Here is a 23257-nt window from a genome sequence, read left to right on the forward strand (position 1 = left end):
TAATGTTAAAATCAAAAGAAACAAAATAAAACAGAGGCAAGCATTGAGTCCATGTGTAACCTCAGAAAACTCATACTATACTTACAGTAATTCATTACATAACATTTACAGTTTCTGTTAATAAGACAAATACAGTGACTGGGAGAAGATAAAGCCACACAATGGCCACCAGGAAAAAAAAAAACGACAAAAAAACAAATAACACTGTTATTTGTAGTGACACAAATGTGAGTCCACTCCAGAGGGACGGCCCCGTTTGTGTTCTGAAAACCATGTACACTGAGCACATTAACCCTTATTTCACTGTATCTGTTTGATTTTTTCCATGTCAGAAGGTGCTTTGCTGGAAGATTCTCCAGCTCATCTCATATTGCATTCACACTCTTCACACATCATCCAAATAATAAATACACTCAACTTAAGGAACCATAATGTTTTTTTTTTGTTTGTTTGTCTTTTTTACACATTACATTAATATCATAAATAAAGAAACGTACAGGAATTACCAACCATGTTTGCTTAAATCATCTGTACGAGTGAGAACAAAGTGGATTATGCATAAAACAGTTAAGACCTGTCAGTTTAGGTTCGACATGGGAGAACGGTGAGGAAGTACAGGTGACAGAATATAGTGACAGTTTCAAAACACAAGTGCAGTACTATACTCTTCTCTGTTATCTATGGTAGGAGAAGTACACTTCACTTCCTGAAGTACACTTCCTGTTAATATTTTAACACTGTTTTATGGCATTCCTTCCCTTTACTTACACAGGCAGCATTTCAACACGAAAGGAGCATTGACTTCAGAAGAGACGCCTCAGATCTCTTCTTGCTACGGTTAGCTTTTTCTGATATGTTGTAATACAACACGATGTAACACGATACATCTGGACCACGCTGGGATGGCCTTCTGAAAAATCACGAGAATATGGCGCGAAAAGCACAACATTGTGGTTTTGACGAAGGAAATGTTTTAATTACAAGACCACCATCTGTTTTGTAGGCTTTTTAAAAAAAGGAACATCTTTTCCATCTTCGTCTCAGTGGGCAGATCATTGCAGTACCTTCAGATTCTCTCCGCTCTCCTTACTCATCAACACTTTTGACTAATTCCAGGCGAAAAGCTTGAAAAAACACTGCCCACCCCTCTGCGCTCTCCTTCTATCTGTTTGGCATGTCTTGTTAAGAGACTCCATGTATGAAAAGGAATTTTCCTCCAGTGACATCTGGAGGAAAAACGGTGGCGCTGCTCAGTTTCTTTCCTCTGGTCTTCTACACTTCAAACTTGCCTCCGTTTGTTTTTTGAGGGGGGGTTTCTTCAATTTTCTTCAACAGGAGTCACATGACGGGGAGGTGTGAGGAAAAGTTTCTAGACCTTCAGGCCACTCGTCTTCTCTGGAAGAAGTTTCAAAGAAGTGGAGGAACAGGACGTTAAAAGACAGGAGCTCTCCCTCCCTACTAGGTTCCCTTCTCTTTGTGCAAACAGTCGCCGTCACCGCGACGCTACGACACACAGCAGCAGGTCCGCGTCTTCGGATGCTCTTCCTCCATTGGCTGTTTCAGTTTGAGCAGGGGCGGGTCACCGCTGGCCGGTGTGTAGTAAACTGCGCTGCCATTGGAGGAGACCAGCGGCATGCGCGGGTCCTCGGAGTTGGTTTTGGCATCGGTGAAGGAGTCTGTGGAGCCGTTACCTAGGTGACCGTTAAACAAGGGGTGATTCAACAGTTTGGCGGCGGCCCTCTGTTTCTTCAGCTCCGACAGAGTCTGAGCGCGCTCTCTGGGCCAGGCGTCGTCCTGGGCCGGCTGGGCGGTCACCACCCCGCCGTTGTCCGACGGTAGCGTGCTGCCGTTGGAGGGCGGCTGCGGCTGCGGCTGCGGCGGCACGGACGTCGTCGTGGAGATGAGGCCGTTCTGTTTGCTGCCGTCTTTGAGGATGGTGGGCAGCTTGGGCTTGTCTGGCAGCTCCACAGCCACGGCTGGTTTGACCTGCAGGGGCATCAATAAGAGAGATACTTCAACCCGAGTGTAAGGCTTCTCTGTTAGATAATAAAATACACAAAGGCCTGAATCAGATGTCTGTGCTCTGCTGCTCCGGCTTTCAAGCTAAAAAAAAAGAAAGAAAAGAAAGATGTGAAGCTAATTTAGCTGCTAAAAGTCTCTCCTCATAAACTAATGTTCAGTTAATCTCAGGATTCATTTGTGACAAAAAGCACAAATGTCCCAGAAAATCTGAAGATTATGGGCCTGAACCTGCTGTACTCAGTGTGTTGGAGCTACACGGTGTCAACAGTGGAGATTGCGTAGTATGAGCTTTTTTTTTTCTAGCAGCACTAACTTTCCCTCTACAAATACTATGTTGTATTGCAGTTTTTCTCCACAATCAGACCCACACAACAGAGGAAAACTATAACTGTAATGTATACCAAGGCAGTGGTTCAGTATAAAAGATGATAATCAGAAGACTGACATTAACCACTTGGATATTCTCCTGATCCGACTCCTTCTCCTTGTCGTCGTCCTCCTCTCTCCCTCCCCTCCACACGATGGCCTCCGTCTCGTACTCTTTGCGACAAAGGTTGTGTCTGTCTGACAGGCTGGCTCGCCGCACCACTTTCCTGTGGACACAGGTGGATAAGGCAAATGAGAAAAGAATCACAACAGCAAATATGAAGGAAGTCTTTTCTTTTCTAAACAGTATAATACCTCCTTTCTAAATGATTGTCTCTCACTTTAAACCCTTTAGTGTCAGTGTTTTTTGTCACACATCACAGGAGGCTGATGGCTCCTCTGTCTGTAAACACAGGATGTAGCTGCTTATAGCACCAGCAGGTGTCAGCACTCACCCACGACTGCCGGCGCTGGATGTTCGCCTACAGAGCGAGGTCTTGTGTTTGAGCTGTGACTTCATGATGATGTCGTGTTTGTGTTTCAGGTCCAGCAGGATGGCTCTGAACTCCTCATCCTCACACAGATCTTCAAGGGACAAGGATGAAGAACAGGGAATGTCAGCTCCTTTGCGTGCTTGTTGATCTAAGCAATGTCTTTTATATGAATGACCAATAATAATTAGTCTTATATTACCTGTTATCACATTCACACTTTTATTTTTTAATATCTCATAATTAGCCAATAATGTAAACTTGATAACACCAATACAATATTGTTTGTTTCCCTTTAAAGGAGTCATCACCTGGTTTTTTACATATCCAGTCCCCCTTGAATTGCTTTGAATCAATTCTTCAAACTTATTAATTTTTTTTTTTTAATTTAAAGCAGATATCAGTGGAATGTTTTTGTTAATATAAGTCCTAAATAGTCCTATTTTCCGTCAGCAATCACTTACATGAAGTATTTCAGCCTAAACACGAGTCTCTCCGTCACTCTGCTCTGCTGTAACCCGAGGAGAAAATTTTCCTTGTGGGATACAAGTGTTATCCAATGAGGAGAGAGAACGGCATGAAGGGCTGTGTGTGCAGCCAAGGGATGCGCGTGAATGTGGTGACGTAGCACGAGGACCAATTGATGCCTGACAAGGGCGGGGGCTGCTAACTCATGGTGCGTTCAAAGAAACTCGTACTTTGTGTTTTTCCTTCCTGTGAAGTCATACCAGTTCGATCTGGTACGAGTTCACGGGTCGGAAGTTACGAGTGGCCATTATAGGGAACTTTCACAGACAACAGGATGGTAAAAACACGAGCTACGGGTTACCTGGAACGCTACCAAGTCGTAGTTGTGACTTGAAGCTGTAACTTACGGTTTCAAAAGCCTGCCTTGAACGCAGCATTAGCCGAAACGGCCGTGAAGCTGATATCTGCTTTAATCAAACATAGAGCTTGTTCTGACACTTTTTCATACGGCAACTTTCTCTTGTGAGAGTAAGTGCGACGTTTTGACTGGTCCAGATGTTCATTGTATTAATATGTAATGAGGCGCACATTGATTGGACGCAGGAAGGACAGAGCCAGAATGGTGGCTGGCCCAGTGGGCTACATGCAGGCATTGCTGTATTGGAAACCGCATACTCTGCCGTAATACGACTGCCACAATTGTTAGATTTCATCAATGAGACCAACATTTAACCGGCTAACGAGCTCTGCAGACGGGTTGCTGAGGAGCCGCTCCTCTGGTGGAGCTTCACTTCTCCCAACGCGAAGCAAACTTCTAAACAGCCGTCATTTGGATAAACTAACCGCATATTGGGGATCTAAACCCTTACTTTCTTGCATGAAAAAATATTAAAACTTAATAAAGTGACGAAATAACAGCGCTACAGTGGGAAATAAAACAACAAGTAATGGTCGGGGTGGTGGAAGAGAGGTGGGTTTATGAAAGCAGACTCCTGTGGTGACGTCAACACAGGAGCAGAGTCAAAATCTGGTCATTTGCAGTGTGCAGCCTCATGAGCTACTCTGGCTTAAACAAAGAGCCCCAACGAAAAAACGTAGCCACTTTCACTGAGGTCCAACACCAATATACATGTTTTAACAAGGAAAAATGCGATTTTCGGGTGATGACTCCTTTAAAGATTAAATCAGTTTTATGTGCAAACTAATTCTTGAGGTAAAACTTGACCTCAACAAGTTGAAAGGAAGACCCTGTGAAGATGAGACATTTGACTTTGTGTTGTGTTACAAACATACCGATAGGAGTCTCGTCCAGGAAGGTCTTGGCATTGAGACTGGCTCCGTGAGACACCAGCAGCTCTGCCACATGCATCTGAAAGGCGCAACAAACAGTGGGCCAAATGTAATAATTGCTTCTGAAGCCCTTTGTGCTCGTGCGCTTATCTGTTTCCTGCTTCCTGTTGTGTTTACCTTACCTGACCCCAGCACGCTGCAGCATGAAGAGGCTGCCATCCATCTGAGTCTCTCAGGTCCATGCGAGCTCCCCCTTCCAGAAGCAGCTCTGCGGCCTGCACGTAGCCGTTGGCTGCTGTGATGTGGAGCTGCAGGGGCAGAGCAGGCACAGACATCACATTTACTCTCTGTGCAAAGGTTTCACATGATGACTTCTATTTAGATGCCTAGGAGACGATGTGCTGCACCAGATACATGCAGTTGCATCCAAGTTTGTCGCCGTGCTCCTTCAGTCACTAATACTTTGTCAAATTGAGTCCACAATCTGCTGCTGCTAAACTGAAGGTCAGAAACCCACTTTTATCAAAACCAATTATAACAGGAGCTTTTTTTTCTTTTTCTAAATTCTATCTATACTATCAGGTTGCTAAACCTGGTCTTAACCTCATTAAGCTCAGAAAGCCAAACACAGATCAAATCCACAGCTCTTTACTTTAAATTCCACAGGCAGCACCAGGAGTTCAATAAGAACCCAGCTGTCATCTTATACACGTCTAGAATACATCAATTTGACGGATGGTGCCGAGCGTCAACATGTTTCACACGTTTAATTAAGAGCTGCACAAGCTGAAACTAAATATGTGTATACTGCATCTTAACAGCCTCGAAGATACTTCTCTCCCTCCCCTCAACTTTAATTATACAACATTAAACAGATGTAATGAAAGCAATTAAAATAAGACATAAGTAAACACATTTATAATATTTCTGTTCATGTTTGATATAAATTTGATGCATGGGTCTACTTAAAAAAAAGTAGATTCTCCCCCGACCCCCACACTCTCTCACACACACACACACAATATGAAGGCAGAGCTGGTTGTTGCTTCATCCGGGTCAGTGATGAAGTCTGACGGTTTGTCACGCAGGGCCTGGTTGCTGTGTCAGTACCCTTAGACCTCACTCAGGCTCCGACTGAGTGAGGATGAATAAGTTCTTGATCTGAACATAACCGGCCTAAAATAACAAGCAGGTCAGAAAGATTTCCATCCGAGCAGAAGACCCAGTTTGAGCGACCGGTGGTAATCTCTCCATGTGAACATGATGAGGCCTTCTGTATTATTGTCAGCTGTGTTACACGTGGGACTGTTACTGGACAGAGGGAGAAAACACACAATGAGATCTAACACTATTGATCCTCATGTGGAAACGAGGATGGAGGAGAACCAGTGGAGCCCTGTGCACCGCAGGGGTTCACATACACACACACACACACACACACACACATTGATACGCTGATGCCTTTTTATAAAACATATTTTGTAATCACTCACTGACATAAATAGGGTTGCAAAATTCTGGGAATTTTCAAAGCTGGAAACTTTCCATGGGAATTAACGGGAATATATGGGAATAAATCGGAATATAATAAATAGGAATAAATCCGAAATTTACAAAATGCCCCCCCCCTGTTTTTGTTGTTCAGTAAAAGAACTGATTGTTCATACAAGAATTAAAACTTGATAAAGTTCTACTCATAAATAAATCTGTTGAAATGTCATGTTTTTTTAAATTGTATTATTTTGCATGGATGTCTGCTTATGACAAAACAAAATATTTACATTTACGTTTGGATATGATACAGTTTGTTTAAAATACCCCCAATTTCCAGTTAATTCCCATAAATTCCCAAGAATTCCCATAAATTCCCCTTATTCCCATGTAAAGTTTCCAATTTGGAATATTTCCAAAATTCCACAGCTTAACTTCCCATGGAAAGTTTCGGGAAATTTACTGGAAATTTTCCGCCCCTTTGCAACCCTAGACATAAATAACAATGTAGAGGTAAGTTTGTATGATAAACTCGACACCCACTCCTTGTGTAAGAAGACAGGTGCATTGGTTACAGTTTATTCATGAATCTATTCACTCTAATTACTCTTTACATCTTTCTCAGACATTCAACACAGCTTTTCGTTTTTGTTCCAGCCGTGGCAAAGTCCATCGCTAAGAAAGCCTTCATGTTTCAACTCCCTCTGCCTGGAGTAATTTACCTGCAAATATCCCATCCATATCCCCTTTCATTTAGTTCATTTGACTGTACTTGTCACATATACCAACACCCCCACAACACTGTCACAGCTTCTAATCTAACTGTCTTTGTCCATAATTCTGTTTGTTTGCTTCTGATCCATTGACACTAGCATTAACATTATTACTTGATATTACTTTGTTTTGTCTGATTGATTTGTCCATTTGTCCATTGTCTTCTCTATTTGTGACTCTTCCCCTCGAAAAACGAGATAGCATATCTCTAGGGGCTACTCCTAATGGAGAATTTCAACAAGTAGTGAGAGAGCAACAGGAAAAGAGAAAGAATGAAAAATAATTACTGGTATCATTGTTTAACCAACTACAGTAGACATTTTGGATCTGTCTCCTTGAAAGCAGGAAGTGGAGCCGGTGCTACAGGTGAGGGCTGAGCTCAGGTTTCACAGCACGTGGAAGGTTGGTAGGGTTCATCAGCTCCTGCAGGGCTCAGCTGTGTCGCTTTTATGCTTTTTTTTTTTTTGGTTGCTGCTGAGTATGACTGAGACCGCTGCTACAGTACAGGCCACCAGCTCCAGGAATAAATAGACTTTTATCTAACAGGATCTGTTTTGTTTTTTTTGTTTGTTTTCCAAAAGCAAACACCTCAACAATTTCAGGGCTGTGTGATATTTGACCCAACACGGCCCCTTTAGCAGAATCAAAGCCTCCTCTCCGACTTTTTCGAGGGGAACTCCGACTTCCGATTTCACGCCTCAATCTGTTTACAGGTCTCGGTGAAAACAAGCGAATCACTGAGCTGTCAGTGGTGCGGTTGAGTTGCATCGTGGGAAATGTGAGCATGAGTCCACAGCAGCTCGTTCATGACTAAACCCGGGCCTGTGAAGACATCCGAGGCCCGACCCAGGACCTGAGTCTCTATTGTAATTATTACTATTAGACTGTTGTTCTTTTCCAGAGGGGCTGCTTGTGAACCGATGGTTTTAGCAGATACCGTATCTCACTGCAGCCAGTGTTTACATTCTCTCTCTGTTCAGGTCAAGCACATTTGGGATAAAGTCTAATTATCCTCCACTCTATTTAAGTTGGGTCTGACTGCGCTCCCTGGATCACGTCCCTCTTTCTTTTCTTTTCTTTTTTTTTTGGAAAATTAATTTACAGGTCAGTCAGGTTCAGGTTGGTTTTCCACACACGTTTCAGAGGATCTCTACCGGGAGCCTGTACTTTGTTGAGTTAACATCGTTAACATCAGGATGATAACTTCAGAAACGGGGGCACTGAACAAAGAGGTTTTGCTCAAATGGACCTAAGAAGAGGATACAACATGTTTATTCACCTCAATGTTACTATAGGAAAAGTCAGGGGATCACCAAAGTTGCTGTTTTTTTTTGTTGTTTTTTTGTCTGGTGCTACATCACATACTTCATAGGGTTCCTACACATTTGAAATTTCCAAATTCCATACTTTTTCCAGAGCCTAATTTCCAGACTTCTCGGTAAAAAAATTCTAATTATTTGTGATATTTGAGTAAACAGATGTGCATAATATTTAAAAAAACATGCAATTTATCATTTGTTTTCATTATTCTGAATGTGTATGCCATTATGTAACCAAATAATCTCCAGGAGATTGTATAGGTACCATAGCGCATACAAAATAATGAACCCAAATAACTTCAGATGAGACCAAACCCAGATAAATATATTTCCATACAATTTATAAAATCAAATTCCATACTTTTCCATACTTTCGTAGGAAACCTGACTCTGCAGCCTCTCACTTTCCTCAAACAATACAACTGGCAGCTTCTCCAGCATGTAGCCCTCCTCTTGCTCAAAGCATGCTGGGATATGCTCTCTCTTTCTTCACCAGTGTGAAGACATGCAGGTGAGGTGATGTGGAAAGTTTTCCTTTTAACTTGGCGGACACTGCTGAGTTCATTGTAGTTCCTGCATCTTTTCCAATATACAGTACATGGTGTTGGTGCAGGGGCCAGCTGTGGTGAATAAATCTTCTATTTTCCTACAAATAGTCTATTCTTTTCTTTTTTTTCAACCTTTTCATCATCTATGATTGTATTTAAAATATATTTTATAATGGTTTCTATCCTATTGGGTTTTCAGTGTTTTATGCTGCGCTCCCTGTTTAAATTTTAATGCATTACATAAAGCTCTTTGAAATGCTTGAACAAGCTTACTGTTAAAGCTTATTATTAAAAGCCTTGCCAAAAAATGTTTATTAAATTGAAATGAATGCAAGAACTGGGACAACGGCATTACAGTAGGTCTCTACCATTGTTGTTGCTGTTTTGTTTTTCTTTCTACTTTACCCTGACATCATTTGATCATTTGACGGTGCTTTGTTTATTTTCAAGTGAGAGCTGAAGGTCGCCTCCACTTTTCCTCTTGTTTGGTGTTTTTTCATCTGTTAAAATAAACTAAACTTTCACTTCACATGAATAAACCGTTTTTTTTTTCTCCTCATGTTTTATCAGCCAATGCAGATTCTAATCATTGTTCAGAATAAGGACACAAATGTATTCCAGTGGAAAACAAAAGATTAACTTTACATAACTTCCTACCAGTTCCAGGTCTCTTCCTCTCGTCTTTGGCAGCGTCTTTAATAAGGCATGCTCTAGTTTGCTTCATCATGCTCGAATGAAGATTAACAGGACACATAAAGCAGGGGGACAAGCAGCTCAATCAGACAATCTGTGGTAAGACTTTAAAGCTTAACAGGGTTATTTTGGGCTACTACCATGTAATGTCCCCTGGCTATTTTCATCCAGTGATCTGTCACTGTGTTTCCCCAGCGTTGTTAAATCCCTGATACATAATAAAGACTTCATTAAGCCATCTGACATTAGACGCTGGGCTCAGGAAATTATATGCTTAAGATTTTTTTGCTGCATCAATGATCTGCACATCTTAAGAAAACAAACTCGGTGACCACCTCCACATCAATAAACAACTTACACACAGAGGAATGTGGCTGAGAGTAAACCGTTAGTCTTAGTCTTGTTTTTATATGTAGGCACATCTCTGTCCTGCCTGATGCATTGACACAACATGTAAAAATGAAAAGATGAAAGCAATTAGCTCAGCATTAATATTTAATAGCTTGGGTGATAGAAAGGCTTCAACAGTCCTTATTCTTCTTCTTATTGTTGCACTTCAAACAGTGCAACAATAAGAACTGAGAGGTTTTTATTTAGGTTACCCAGAAACAGTCTGCTCTACCGAAAATCAAAGAGGTAACTGACTCAATTCACTGTCAGTGTTGTTCTACATAGTACTACAGTGAGTTTATAACATAACTCTTTCATTTCACTGACAGATAATTGTTTGGTTTTTGGCCAAGTAAGAGGAAGAAAACAGGGCCAAGGCTGTGGCTATTTCCTGGAGACAGTATGCAACTGTGTAGTAGACAGTTTTGTTTTTTCTGCCTCGGTAGAAAGTGCTATTAAATGATGACTTAAAGTTATACAGACGGCTGAGTCATGCAGAAATGAACAGCTGTGTATCCCAACTTTTCGTGGACACAACATATGGTTCATGTCAAACTACAAGAACATTTCCATCAACTGTTTTTTTCTGTCTTACCTGTAAACCTGCAGAGGTATGTGTAACATTGTGCAGATGAAGTATCCCCAGTTTATATCATTTGTAAATTTATGAATTTATGAAAGGATTTTATCTTTTGTATCAAATTGAGTAGTTTCTTCTTTCACACTTTGGTTTTTCTAACAAGCTTTTAAGAGAGATTGTGTTTCATCTCAGTTTTCTGTGAGTAAATCAGTCACCAGTAATAAAACTATTCATTTGGGCTGATTTATTTATTCCTAGGTGAAATTTAACTTCTATGAATCATGGTCACTTCACATAGTGTATTGTTTCCTTTTTCCCTATTGCAAACATATTTATCATTCTAATCTATTGACACAGCATGCTGAAATGAAGACTGCAGGTGACTTGGTTCTTATGAACAGATCGGTTTTCTATCTGCAGAGCATTTAAAAATCATACAGCTGATTTGCCTCGAAGAAGATTATAATGAGCTTCTAAACGGCTGATTAGCCTTTGCAGGTACTGTAGCCTCATGAGCCAGTGTTGCAGAGCACCTCATCTTTAAAAAGGTGAATCTATAATAAAGATGGCCCTCTGGATATTTGCACACCATTTCCTTTTGTTTACTGTGAAGCCTGATTATCTTTTACACGTGTCTGTGCAGCAATTTCCCAGATGTTGCACCTGTAACAGCTTACAGTGTTTTTTTGTGGCTTCATCTTATGGTTTGGAAGCAGCTATGAGGAAGCCACAGACTTGTTTCTAGACTGTTGAGTAACATTTCATCATCACTGTACATCGGACTTCTTGACAAGGCATCAAGCGTTCATTAAATACTGTCTCTTGAACAGCAAACTATATTTGGATCATATTCACCCTTCTCACATCCCAGCAGTTGTGATTTTAAGGGGTAAGTTCAGAATATGCAAACCAACCTAGTAATTATAGTTCATTACAAAATATTGACAGACTCAAACGCAGATATCAGAAGGCCTAGTTTTTTTTGTGGTTATGTCACACCCTGTTCCCCATCAGCCAGACTCTATGGTGTTTTAAGAGACTGCCAGGGTAGGCGATATCATTCAATATAGTCTCTCCTTGAAGCACAGGTATGAATGTGTAAAGAATGGGTAAAAAAGAAGCATGAGATAGAAGTTTAATTCTTTCTCAGCTCACCACCTGACTGAAATTTAGAGCTTTCGCTGACCTTTTGAATACCAAGACATAAATGACATTTAAGATGGTCAGAAATCTTCCCTCAAGTTTCAGCCAGTCCAGTATGAATGAAAATACCTCATTGCAAGTTCAAGTCCTGCATTAAAATTCCTCCTAGTGTATAAGTACATAAGCATTAACAGCAAAATGTACTTCAAGCAATAGTTCAACATTTTGGCAAACTGGCCCATTGCCATAATCCCTATAGTTTTAGTAGTAGGTTGTAACCTTTAAAGGGATAGTTCACCCAAAATTCAAATTCAAAAGGCTAATGGGATTTATTGGTTTCCCTCATCAAATACACAATCTAACAACTCCAAAACGCTCTCGTGGACAAGTTATGACCTTCACATTCACCACGCTATGAGATAATAATGGAACGTTACGAGACTGCTTGCCAAAAACTGCCTCCGACGGCAACGCGCATCAGCGGTTTTGCATGAATTTACCTCGAAAACAACTCTGTCTCGTAACATTCAGTTATTATTTCATAGCGTGGTGAATGTGCAGGTCACAACTTGTCCACCAGAGCGTTTTGGAGTTGTTGGATTGTGTATTTGATGAGTTTGATGAGGAAAACCAAGAAATTCCATGAGCCTCCGTAGCGTAGCTCTGAGCAGCTCGCGGCTCTGCTCCGCCATTCTAAAAATAGCTTGCACCGACAATTAAAGGTAACAAACCTACTGCTAAAACTATAGGGATTATGGCAATGGGTCAATTTGCCAAAATGTTAAATGTTAAATGTTTAAATCCCTTTAAAGAATGATTCTAGTTCAGCCCTTAAGACTGGAAGCTACAGCTACAAAACACACACACAAAATCAATCTCGTACCAGTGTTGCTCCCTGAGAGTCCTGCTGGTTGACCTCCTCTCCCTGCCTCAGCAGCTCCTGAATATCTCCCAGCATCTTCCTCTCTGTCGACGCTCTTGTCTCATTGATCATCTCCTGGGTGATGCCTGCCAATCACACATGTAGGAATAAGAGGGTTAATCATAAGGGAGACAATTTATTTTCACGGCAGCTTTAATGTACGACCACTGGCTGCTGGCAGGGAACAGTATATGAGCCGAGGCACATGGAGGGAGGAGCAGTGTGGGGACATTACGCCTCAAAAGAGAGAACGCTTCATCTTCTGGATTTAAAAGCAATGGTTCAGGTTGACCTGAGGGTGTGTGAGGTTAATATATACAGTCAGTTTTAGATACCAATCTGTCTAAATGTATATTTCATGTAGAATATTTTCAATTTAAGGGAAAATACATTTTACATAAACAGATATTGGATTACAGTCAAACCTGGGTTAAAAAAATCTGGAAGTAAACTGGATGTTTTCATGAGACAGCAGCATATGAGCAACTTATAACATTTATGAACAAAAAATAATAATATAAAACTGATGCTCAGGGTTTTGAGAAATTACATTTCATTTTCTGGAACAGAGCTGCTTCCAATCTGGATTTGAAACTTTTGAAATACCTAAATAAAAAGATCTTCTCTTTGTGGCCACCAGTAGTTGTCTCCCATGTGGGCCTCCCTCCTGACTTTTGGCAAAGTTTTGTGCTGTTTGGCCTGGGGCGAGGCTCAGGTGATTGTGGCTGTCACAACCACTCTAAATTTTTCTGTTAATCCATCACCCCGCTGCCAGGTAGGACTCAAGACCGTGACCGTCACACTTCGGGGAAAAACTTATCCTTCCACAGCTCAGCAGCAACGCACTGTCCAGGAAATTTAAACTACTGTCCTACTATGAGAGTTTTAAAACAAAAAGAAAGAAAGAAAGAAATTAACTAGGCCTATTAGGTCTAAAAGCTACAATAAATTTAAGTGTCTTGATGCGATTACATTCCTTTCTTAGAAAAAGAAACAAACTATTATGACTTATTTGTCAGCAGGAAAAGGTTAATGAGCCTTTAAATGATAGCAGCTGGAAATAAAAAGCTCAAAGCTGGAAAAGTCACACAGGTTGGCGATTTGGTGTTTTTGTTATTTGGGGGATTTTGTGGAGCATGGAGGATAATCCCCTGAGAGCGGCCCTTTGCTTTCACATCAAATAAAAAGTCAAAGCAGGCAGGCATCACCTGAAAGTGAATATTCTATTGTCAGTATTTACGCTTTACGACCTAGTATATTATGACACTGACTTATAAACTGAGCCGGAGGCGCGAGTGAAGCTTAAAGCAAATCTATCCACCCATCGACTCCAACCTGCCATTTTAAAGTCAAATACCTGCTTCACAGTCCTCGCACAGCAACATGATTGTGATGGAGGTGCTGAAAAATAGTGAGGAAGTAAAGTGGTATTTCTCTTGATTCACAATCAAAATCACAGCCGGAGGGTGTTTGAAGGCGCAGGAATCGACACGGCGACAGCCTCCCTTTGTCAAGGTAAATGAAATGCAGCCTTGCAGCAATGATTCTTTTCCTTCTGTTGTCTCTTCCTGCAGGAATCAGTCTCGCTGGTATTGGTGTCACACGTTGTGTTTGCCTTGTTTCAGGCACATTTTGCTGCGATGCCCAACAGATTGACAAGGATTTAAAAATGTTAAGACCACGACAAAAAAAAAAGTCTAATTGTAGCAATGTAAAAAATGTGGTAAACAGATAAACTGCCCATATGTTGCCACGTAAATAATGAGGCATGCAGCTGATTGTGGGGTGGGCCGGGGAACAAAGATGGGTCTGTAAACACACAACTACCAGCTGATTCCTCCCAATCTGTCACCACCAGCGTCTCACACTGGATGTCTGCAGCTGCAGCTTGTTTTTCTGAGCTAAACCTCCAGTATGGGTTTGTCTGCAATGCCAAAATGTTTAACACTGACTCACTGACAGATTTGTGATGACCAGTAAAGTCTGACCTATCATAGCCTTCGCTTATCCAACATTTTTTACCACAGATTGTATTCCAGGAAAAGCCAAACACAGTGTCAGTGAGCAGTAGATCTAAACCGAACTACACCCAATTGTGATATCATTCACTGATGCGGTGATTGCTTTTCCAAGTTGTCTTTCAGTCTATAAAATGTCCAACAAATGAGAAAGATGTACGCCGCTTTCCTGCAAATCACAAATCAAACAGTCCGAAATTTAGAGATATCCAATATAAAATGACCTGAAGCAGATTAAGGGCTGAGGTCTGTGTACAAAAATCTTATCGTAAATCGTATTTTTGTGCTTTCTTGAGCAAGTTTGAATTTGTTTTAAACTGATCGGTCACGCAGAAGATCAGCGGACGGATAAATGAGATACTGTTGCTTCTGTTGCTGAATGAAACCTTTAGCATAATCCTGCAGAAACCCTATTTCCCACCCCTCCGTCCATCAGCGTTTGAATTTGATTCAGGACACAAAATGTCATCAGCTGTGTCGTCCGTGCAGCCAATGGATATACGACTTTGTCTACATTGACGACTCTCTTTCACCAGTTCGGTTCCAGGTAGAGACACTCTCCTCTTATCACTGCGGCTCATCACGGATGAACCGGGCTCTACAGGGGAGGATCAGGGAGGGGTCGGATCAGTCGATGCTACATATCAACTGCTGTGAAAGTCTGTGTGTGTGTGAGAGAGAGAGAGGGAGAGAGAGAGAGAGCCCATGTGCCCATCCCTGTGGTGTCAGGAGAGAGGTTTTATCCAGCAGTACAGTGCTGAGAACATTATGGGAGCAATTAGCAGCGCCGCTCTCTTTGATCGGGTTAATAATCATTCTTCTCACCTAGTGTAGCGCTAGCTGTATTCTGCGGCTGGAGAAATCCTTTTGTAAGCTGAGAACCTTATTTTCCAGCTTCTGTTTTCTCTCTCCGAGCCCTCCCTCTCTCTCTCCCTCCCTCCCTCCCCTCTCACTCTCTCTTCAATATTTGTCTCACATTCTGGATCCCGCCCACACAATGGCTGTCATGTTTCCTATTTGCACTGTTAAAACTATCAAAATCATCAACCCTGTGCTTGTTTACAATGCGCTACTTATCATAACAGGGATTTCCTGACCTTTAATTATCCGGGGGGGATATGACTGAGCTCTGGTGTTGCTCTCCAGCACCGTGCTGCCCCCACACGGCTTTCTGCTGTTTACCGTAGAGCAGCTCCACTCAGGCATTTTGGGCTTTAGTGTAATATTGAAGGTCACCTTCACCAAAGGAAAATTCCAGCACTTTTCAACCCCCTGTTGTTTGCTGCAACCTCTCCAGCATGTGCACATGTTAAACCTACAGCAACCCACAGCCTCACACACAGGCACTTGAGTATTGTACATGAGGACATTTTCCACTATCTGTGCTTCACTTTAGTATTATTTTTTGTGACTTTTATTCCAGAATTTCACTTTAAAAGACAAATGTACTACACTACAAGTGTGACAGAGTGCTGCGAGAAAAAACAATCCGTCAACACTGAATCATTAGTCATGTTTGAACGGCTCAGTTTGAACCTGACAGTGGCCCAATGACGGCGACCACTGACCAGATAGAGACCAGGCACAAGATGATTGAACTTCATGTTTCAGATTTAATTTAAGACTCCCTTTGTTTTAAATGTTACAGAAATTAGCGAGCAAATGAGTTACTTAAAGGGATAGTTCAACACTTTTGGCAAATTGGCCCACTGCCATAATCCCTATAGTTTTAGGAGTAGTAGGTAAATTCACTGCTAAATCGCTGATGTGCGTTCCCGTCGGGGACAGTTTTTCGGCAAGCAGTCTCTGCATTTGCCTTGAAAACAACTCTGTCTGGTAACGTTCTGTTATTATCTCATAGTGTGGTGAATGTGCAGTTCACAACTTGTCCACCAGAGTGTTTTGGAGTTGTTGGATTGTGTATTTGATGAGCTTGATGAGGGAAACCAAGAAATCCCATTAGCCTCCGTAGTGTAGCTCTGAGCAGCTCGCGGCTCTGCTCCGCCATTCTAAAAATAGCTTGCACCGACAATTAAAGGTAACGAACCTACTCCTAAAACTATAGGGATTATGGCAATGGGCCAATCTGTCAAAATGTTGAACTATCCCTTTAATGTTGCATTGTGTTTCTATAGCCTCGTCTACAGTTGTTGTTTTTTATCATATACGTCAAGCTGTTTATTCTACAGCTTCTTCAGTAAGTCAGTTCATTAAGTTGTTCCACAGTCATTAGATTCTTTAACAGTGCAACAATGTACTGTAATATTTTTAAAACCAATTTTAAAATTGTCTGAACAACTTTCACTCACTTGAGTCATATGTGACCAGGAGGATCTGCACTTTGACTCGGGTAATGCAGCTGTATACCTCGTCCCCCGTGAAGAGAAGCAGCTAATCTGTCAACGGGACTGTGAACATTACGTCTGTGTAATTGATTGGAAGATTTAAGGAGGCTTGTCCGCCCTGATGTAGCAGCTACTGTCCATCGACGAAAGCCGCAAAGAGCCTAAGTGGGCTGTTTGTGCAAATCCATAATCCATACGAGTGCTGACACTGTATGTTTGAAACCGCAGGTACTGAGCGGCGATTGTTAAAGCGCAGCAAGGCGGTCAATAGAAAAATCCCAAAGCCTCCTCGCCCTCTTTGTTTGAATCCTGCCTCACAAATAAACAGGCAAATAATGTGAACCCACCATGTGCCTCCAACGCCAGAGGTGATAACCAACAGTGATGTGGGCCGCCCAAACAAATCATAAACAACACAGGCAAAGCACACAGTTTGGCTCCTACATATGATGTAGTTGTTTTTGCTGAGATCAGTGTTATTCCCTTTGTAAAACAATGAACTGTCGTTTTTTTTCTTTTTTCCTCTGAAAGCATGTTTTGATCTTTTTCAACCAACTCTGCCAGGAAGAGAATAGGTAACAATTCATGTTCCCATAAACCAACCGCATTTCAGCTGCCGTTCATACGAGGAGACTTCCTCTAAAACTCAAACGCCTGCAACCACAGATTTAGCTGGCTGGGCGCCAACCACGCTCGCACGCTCCCATTTCTGTAGATGTAACTGTTGACTGGATAATAAAAACAAAACAAGAGCTTACGTTAAGACGGCTGAGTGTAAATAACATCTCTTTGTGTATCAGTGTTTGATTGTATCGCACAGAACACAAATGTAAACACGTCGGAGAGACAGCGCCAGCTTCCTCCTCCTTCATCATCACTCATGCGCATCTATGCGTGTGCCAGCGCTGATCTCCTTGAACTGGTGTCGCACAGACAAAGTGAGCAGACTGCGGCTGTTTACAGTGACACAGCAGGAGAGAGAGGCTACAGTATTGTAATCTGCATCCAGAGCACTGTGAATATCTCAGAGCTCCCCGAGGTGTCAATCCTAAAACCATGCGGGACACTAAAGTGGTTTCGGAGGTCGTGACCTCGCCGCCATCCTCCTCAGCAATCTGTTCCTCTGCCAAATGCTTCAAACACTCTGATACGCTGCTGCATAGGTTAAGTAAACTTTATGTTGGGTATTTCAAGAGAGGACAATGCATGTGAGACAAAGACAACTGTCTAATATAATTGTGTGACATTTAACTTTAGATAAACCTCTGTCCTGAACAGACTTGTGTGTTGCCAGTGTACAAGGAGCCCTATTCCTACACTGCAATACAACAGTCTTCATTGATATACAGTATCTTTAATGCAGATCATGTTAAAGGAATAGTTCACCAAAAAATGAAATGACTCACCCTCATGCTAATGAATACTCCGGAGTACTTGGATTGCAGCGGACGAGCAGTATGGAGGAATATTACAAGGTTTTTGTGTAGTTTTATGGACCTTTTTGTGTTGGCCGCTATTGACTCTCATATAAGGATTTCGTTGGACTACGAACCCCCCTCCCGGGTCTCCAGATGCATTTTGAGGAATAAAAAACTACTCCAGAGTATTCATCAGCATGAGGGTGAGTCAATAATGACTGAATTTCATTTTTTGGTAAACTATTCCTTTAAGGATGCTGATGTTATACTCCAGACATGAGGCTTTGGTGCTGCAACGAGAAACATTGAAAAGTTGACTGGAGACTGTGTTTTCAACCCGTCTGTGGAGCCATCATTAGAGCAATTAGGTGGCTAGCTAAATCTGCTAGCAACAGTTATTTCAGCCAGTTAGATGAGACAGCTGCTTTTGGCCGCCACTGCACCCAAATCAAGGGCTCATTGTTCTGTCAAATTAGTGGGAATCTGAAATGGTAATTCTGGCATTGTTCGCAACCTGCACATGTGCCAGAGTGAAAAGCCTGGACAAGTTGTACTGGATCTGTAGAACAGCAGTCTGACTCTCAGCTCCACAAAAAAACATCTTGTACAAGAACTGCGAGGGGTTTAGTTAGAAAGCCTGGGACAGGTTGGACTGAAATGAGATGATAATTACAGAAGGTAGACTCTGTACTGCACATGGATGTAACGTTGTACCGTTTGTTAAGTCTCTCTGTGGAGCGTGCGAGACCGATCAGTCCCCAAACTCGTCAAATGAAACACAAAGGCATCCTGATCCGACAGATTCTCAGTGTCTGTGGATCTGCCATCTCTTTAAAACATTCATGTAGTCATGTACCTCTGTTGGCCATGGCTGTCTCAATGATGTCCAGTGTTGGGTCGTCTTCACACAGATCGTAGGGCATATTCCCGTCAGAGTTAACCGCCAGCAGATCTGCACCGCTGTGGGAGACAAGCACGTGAATACACATCTGGAATATTAATCACACAATAACTGGAGGAAGCTGGACAGAAACATCACAATAAGTATCTAATTGATGGAGTTTCTTGAAATTCTTTCAGCCCAGAACACGTTGACATGCATTATTCACAGGCTGTCACATAGCGCTACGTGTAGAGGTTCTAATGCATGTCTATTCTTTATGTCTACAATATGTGGTACTGACTCTATAAATAAAATGAATGCAAACAAATGAATTTACCTATTATTATTATTATTATACTCATTTTAAATGCGCAATTTCAGAAAGCCTTGATCAGTGTTTGAAAAATTTGAAATGCATGTATAACTCATGATTAATAACTCATTTTGTTCATTATGTAAATCATTCCATCTCCTGGGGCCTGAATCACATCCTGATGATATGATCATACCATGTTACAGCTTTGTCAGCTCTTAATCTAAACTAATGATTCTGTGGCAGAGATTTGAATGGTGGATGACTGAACTTGTCTGATGTAACACATGACAATGACAGGAAAGTCACGAGACAGACCAGAGCTAGCTGGTATGTAAATGTAGGCAATATCTGATGAAATATGCACAAATTTTCAGACATTTCCAGAACCGAAATCTGAAAAATGGATAAAGCTACTTTCAAAATTCTTATTTTATTTTGTTGACATATTAGAGTCAGAAGTTTTTACAGAGGAGATTTTGGATATATCTCTTTTTATCACTCTGTAAATGAGAAAATACTGTCACCAGCCCCCAAAAATCTATTTTTGCCATGTGTTTAGGAACAAAACGCTGTATAAACCAGGCTTTGAATGATATATCAACAATCCCCTCTGTAAAAACCTTCAGAATATAGACAGGAATAAAACTGGAAGGTTTGGTGAAGTGCTGCTGAAGTGGAGATTTCGGGCTCAGAGTCTGAGGAAAAACTCATTTTGAGAAAACTGCCTTTAAAAACTTGTACTGTAAAACTTCATTGTTCAGGAGAGAGAGAGCTTTACAATGATACCTGACATGACATGGGTCAGATAACAAGCACAGCACAGTATGTCACAGTAGCATGTTAACTTTTGGTGAATTTAGGAGAAATCTACTGACGAAAGAGACAAAATGAAGTAAAATAACCACCTTAATGTGGTTTTCTACCATTTCTTTTGACTTTTCTGAAAGAATACATGCCAAGGAAGAAGAACAGGCCAAAATCTCAAAATTGATCAGTGCATGTAGTGTCTCGCCTAAAGTTAACATTAGTGTTGTTTTCCCCTGGAGGCTCTCGTCATCACATCATCACACACTGTACACCGACATCAGACAAACATGTAGGATTATTGTGATAATCTTTGACCACAGGGGGGAAAAACGGCAAACTAGGCCATTTCTTCACCGTGGCTTCAACCCCATTTTCCAATCTGTGACTTTGTAACAAAAAAAACCACAAAAAAAGTATGCATGTTTTCTCATGCTACTGCTGTTAGTGTGGGCTTGGCATTTCCTCTGCTGCTGGGAGCACTGCCATCAATCTTTGCTTCTCCAGGTTGCATCCTCTGTTGTTTTTCTACTGGAGAAAAACCTCATTTCTCTTGCCCAGTACTCAATTAAAAAATAATTCATAGGTTCCTGCAAATTGCCTGCCGAGGCCCAGTGGGGACAGTGGCCACATTTATACCTGAATATCTGAGAGCACGGCCATCCCTGTTGACTTGAGACTGGGTAAATGTGCACTGCGTTTTCCTCAGGAGATTGTTTGTAAATGATGCCCCTCTCTGAATACTGATCAACACAACTTCACTTTGATTTGGTTGCTATCCCTTATTGAATATGTGGCCTGACATTTCCCCTAATGAACCTACTCCTACATTTCATAAAAACAAATGAAACTCCTCTGACATTCACCGAGCGGCTCTTCAGACTTACTGTGCGATGAGGATCTTGACCAGGCCTGCGTGGCCACAGGTGGCAGCAGCGTGCAGCGGCGTCCACAGCTCATTGTCCTGAGCATTAACACTGGCTCCTCGGTCCAGCAGGATCTTCACCATCTCCTCATAGTTATCTATACAACACTGCATATAGACAGAGGAGAGAAGACAGGAGAGAGAAGGAATGTATTTAATTTTTGATACTGTAATACTCTCCGGTGTGATATCTTAAAACCCTGGAGCGGACAGGGAGGAAATAGAGTAAGGAGAGATAAATGAAATGTAGAGAGGAGGACCGAAATAAGTAAGGAGGAAGAAGAGGAGGATGGAGCACAAGACAAAGGTCAGATGTTGTAACCACTTTGTGTTTATCTGTTTTTAACTTCAATAATGCATTAACTCTAGTGATAAACTGAGCTTCATAATTCCCCCTTGTTTAAAGAGGAACTACTGTATGCAAGACAAGTCCAGTCGCTTTTCTGCTGTTTGTCCAACCCTCCTCCCGGCCATGTGCATTTGTTTTCAACAAAGCCAGCAAGAAAGCAATCGATGGAGTTGTGGATAACATTATATAGCATATGCAATGTTACAATGTGTACATTTGTGCAGTCTTATCAGTCATAAACTAGAGACTACGGGTTACGGGACGCATTTGTGTTACGGTGCGGCAGAGACTAGAGCTGGGACACCGGGTCGGTGGCTCTGATCTTGCAAGGTTGATTTTCAGCCAGGGGACGCTACGTGGAAAAGAGAGCCTCCACTAAGCCTCCCTAACAAGTTACAAGTCATTTATTAAACCATCACAATTACTCCGAGTCCAAAGCTGTTTAATTACGGTAAAAATGTAGCATAGTTTCAGAAAAAGAAACCCTGCACAGTTCCTCTTTAAAGAAAGATTTAAATTCTAGCGGAAAATGAGCTTTTAGTCCGATGTAGCATTTAATTCACAGAGTGAATCTTCAGCTGTGCTGCACGGATGCTGTATGCCTCAGCACCTTCATCACTGCAAGAAAAAAATGAAGATAGACTCATTTGTCACCAGCAGCCCAGACGAACGAGGAGTCCATAAAGAAGTCAAACCCTATCTCTAGCAAAGTCCTTTAACAGAGAACCGCAGAGTGCAAATCTGAGAGCACATTAAGCCAATTTGGAAACAGTCAGTCTGACATCCCAGCCATTGTGTGGGTTGTTCTCTGGATCCCAGACAAAACTGGAAACGCAGCCATAACTCACACCCATCTGCAGAGACGGAGACAAAGACACACAGGGACAGAAAGTATTTTCCTTGTTAAACTGGGTGTGATTATAGGGCGGTGGAGAGGAAGGAGACTTTTCCATGAAACCATTCTCCAGTCAAAAGGCTGTCAGCAACAGCAGTTTTCTCCATCACAGCCAACTGATGTGAGTATGACACATGCACAGCAAAGACAAAGAAGACCAAGAAGACGAAAGGAATATATATATATATCTAGAGAGAGAGAGGAGAGAGGAGAGAGAAGAGAGACAGGGAGAAAGAGACTGCAAGAAGCAGACACGGGGTTAAAGAACAGGATTACTTTGTCACAGTAGGAAGGTCAGAAATAATCAGAAAGGATTCAGAGCCAAAGCCTTGTGAGAGGGGCATCTCTGGAAGCATGTTATTATTTTTGCTGATGAAGTCGTTGGGTTGAATCTGGTTCATGACATCTGTCCCATCAACCCCCCCCCCCCCCCCCCCCCCCCCCCATAACTCCAGTGTAGGATATTGTTTTTAAGAGCAGAACTCGACATGAATACACTTTTTTGGTTAATGTTTTTTGTTTCCAGAACCAGCCATGTGCTCTCACCAAAGAGCACCTTCACTTTTTGTGAGAAGCCACTGGAGCGGTGTCACGTCTCTCTGCTCCCTGCTTTGAAATGAAAATGAGACATCTGTCATGATGAAATGCAAAATCTCTCCTGACAAAGTGACTGCTGTTATTCCCATTACGAAGCCTCAAAGTACTTTACCAAAGATTTAAACAACAAGAAAAACAAACAACTATGGCGGGAAATTGGGGCAAAACAGAGAACAAAGAGCCAAATGCATACTGTACAGTCATTAAAAA

At 41.8% G+C, this 23257-nt stretch overlaps 1 protein-coding gene across 2 annotated transcripts in view; it reads right to left on the bottom strand.

Annotated features, from left to right (window-relative positions):
- Positions 1 to 312: 312 nt before the first annotated feature.
- The window catches only part of ppp1r16b (protein phosphatase 1, regulatory subunit 16B), a 103304-nt gene continuing 80359 nt past the window's right edge, over positions 313 to 23257 (bottom strand). For both annotated transcript variants that reach the window (XM_083971357.1, XM_083971358.1), the window contains exons 4-11: positions 21169 to 21314; positions 19135 to 19238; positions 12459 to 12583; positions 4820 to 4945; positions 4641 to 4716; positions 2844 to 2973; positions 2468 to 2615; positions 313 to 1986 (exon numbers count right to left, since the gene is read on the bottom strand). In XM_083971357.1, the coding sequence (XP_083827483.1) occupies positions 1504 to 1986; positions 2468 to 2615; positions 2844 to 2973; positions 4641 to 4716; positions 4820 to 4945; positions 12459 to 12583; positions 19135 to 19238; positions 21169 to 21314 (1338 nt within the window). In that variant the 3' untranslated portion in view covers positions 313 to 1503. The remainder of the gene's footprint in view (positions 1987 to 2467; positions 2616 to 2843; positions 2974 to 4640; positions 4717 to 4819; positions 4946 to 12458; positions 12584 to 19134; positions 19239 to 21168; positions 21315 to 23257) is intronic.

This window comes from Trachurus trachurus (genome assembly GCF_905171665.1).
Source record: "Trachurus trachurus genome assembly, chromosome: 5".
Taxonomy (NCBI): Eukaryota; Metazoa; Chordata; class Actinopteri; order Carangiformes; family Carangidae; genus Trachurus; species Trachurus trachurus.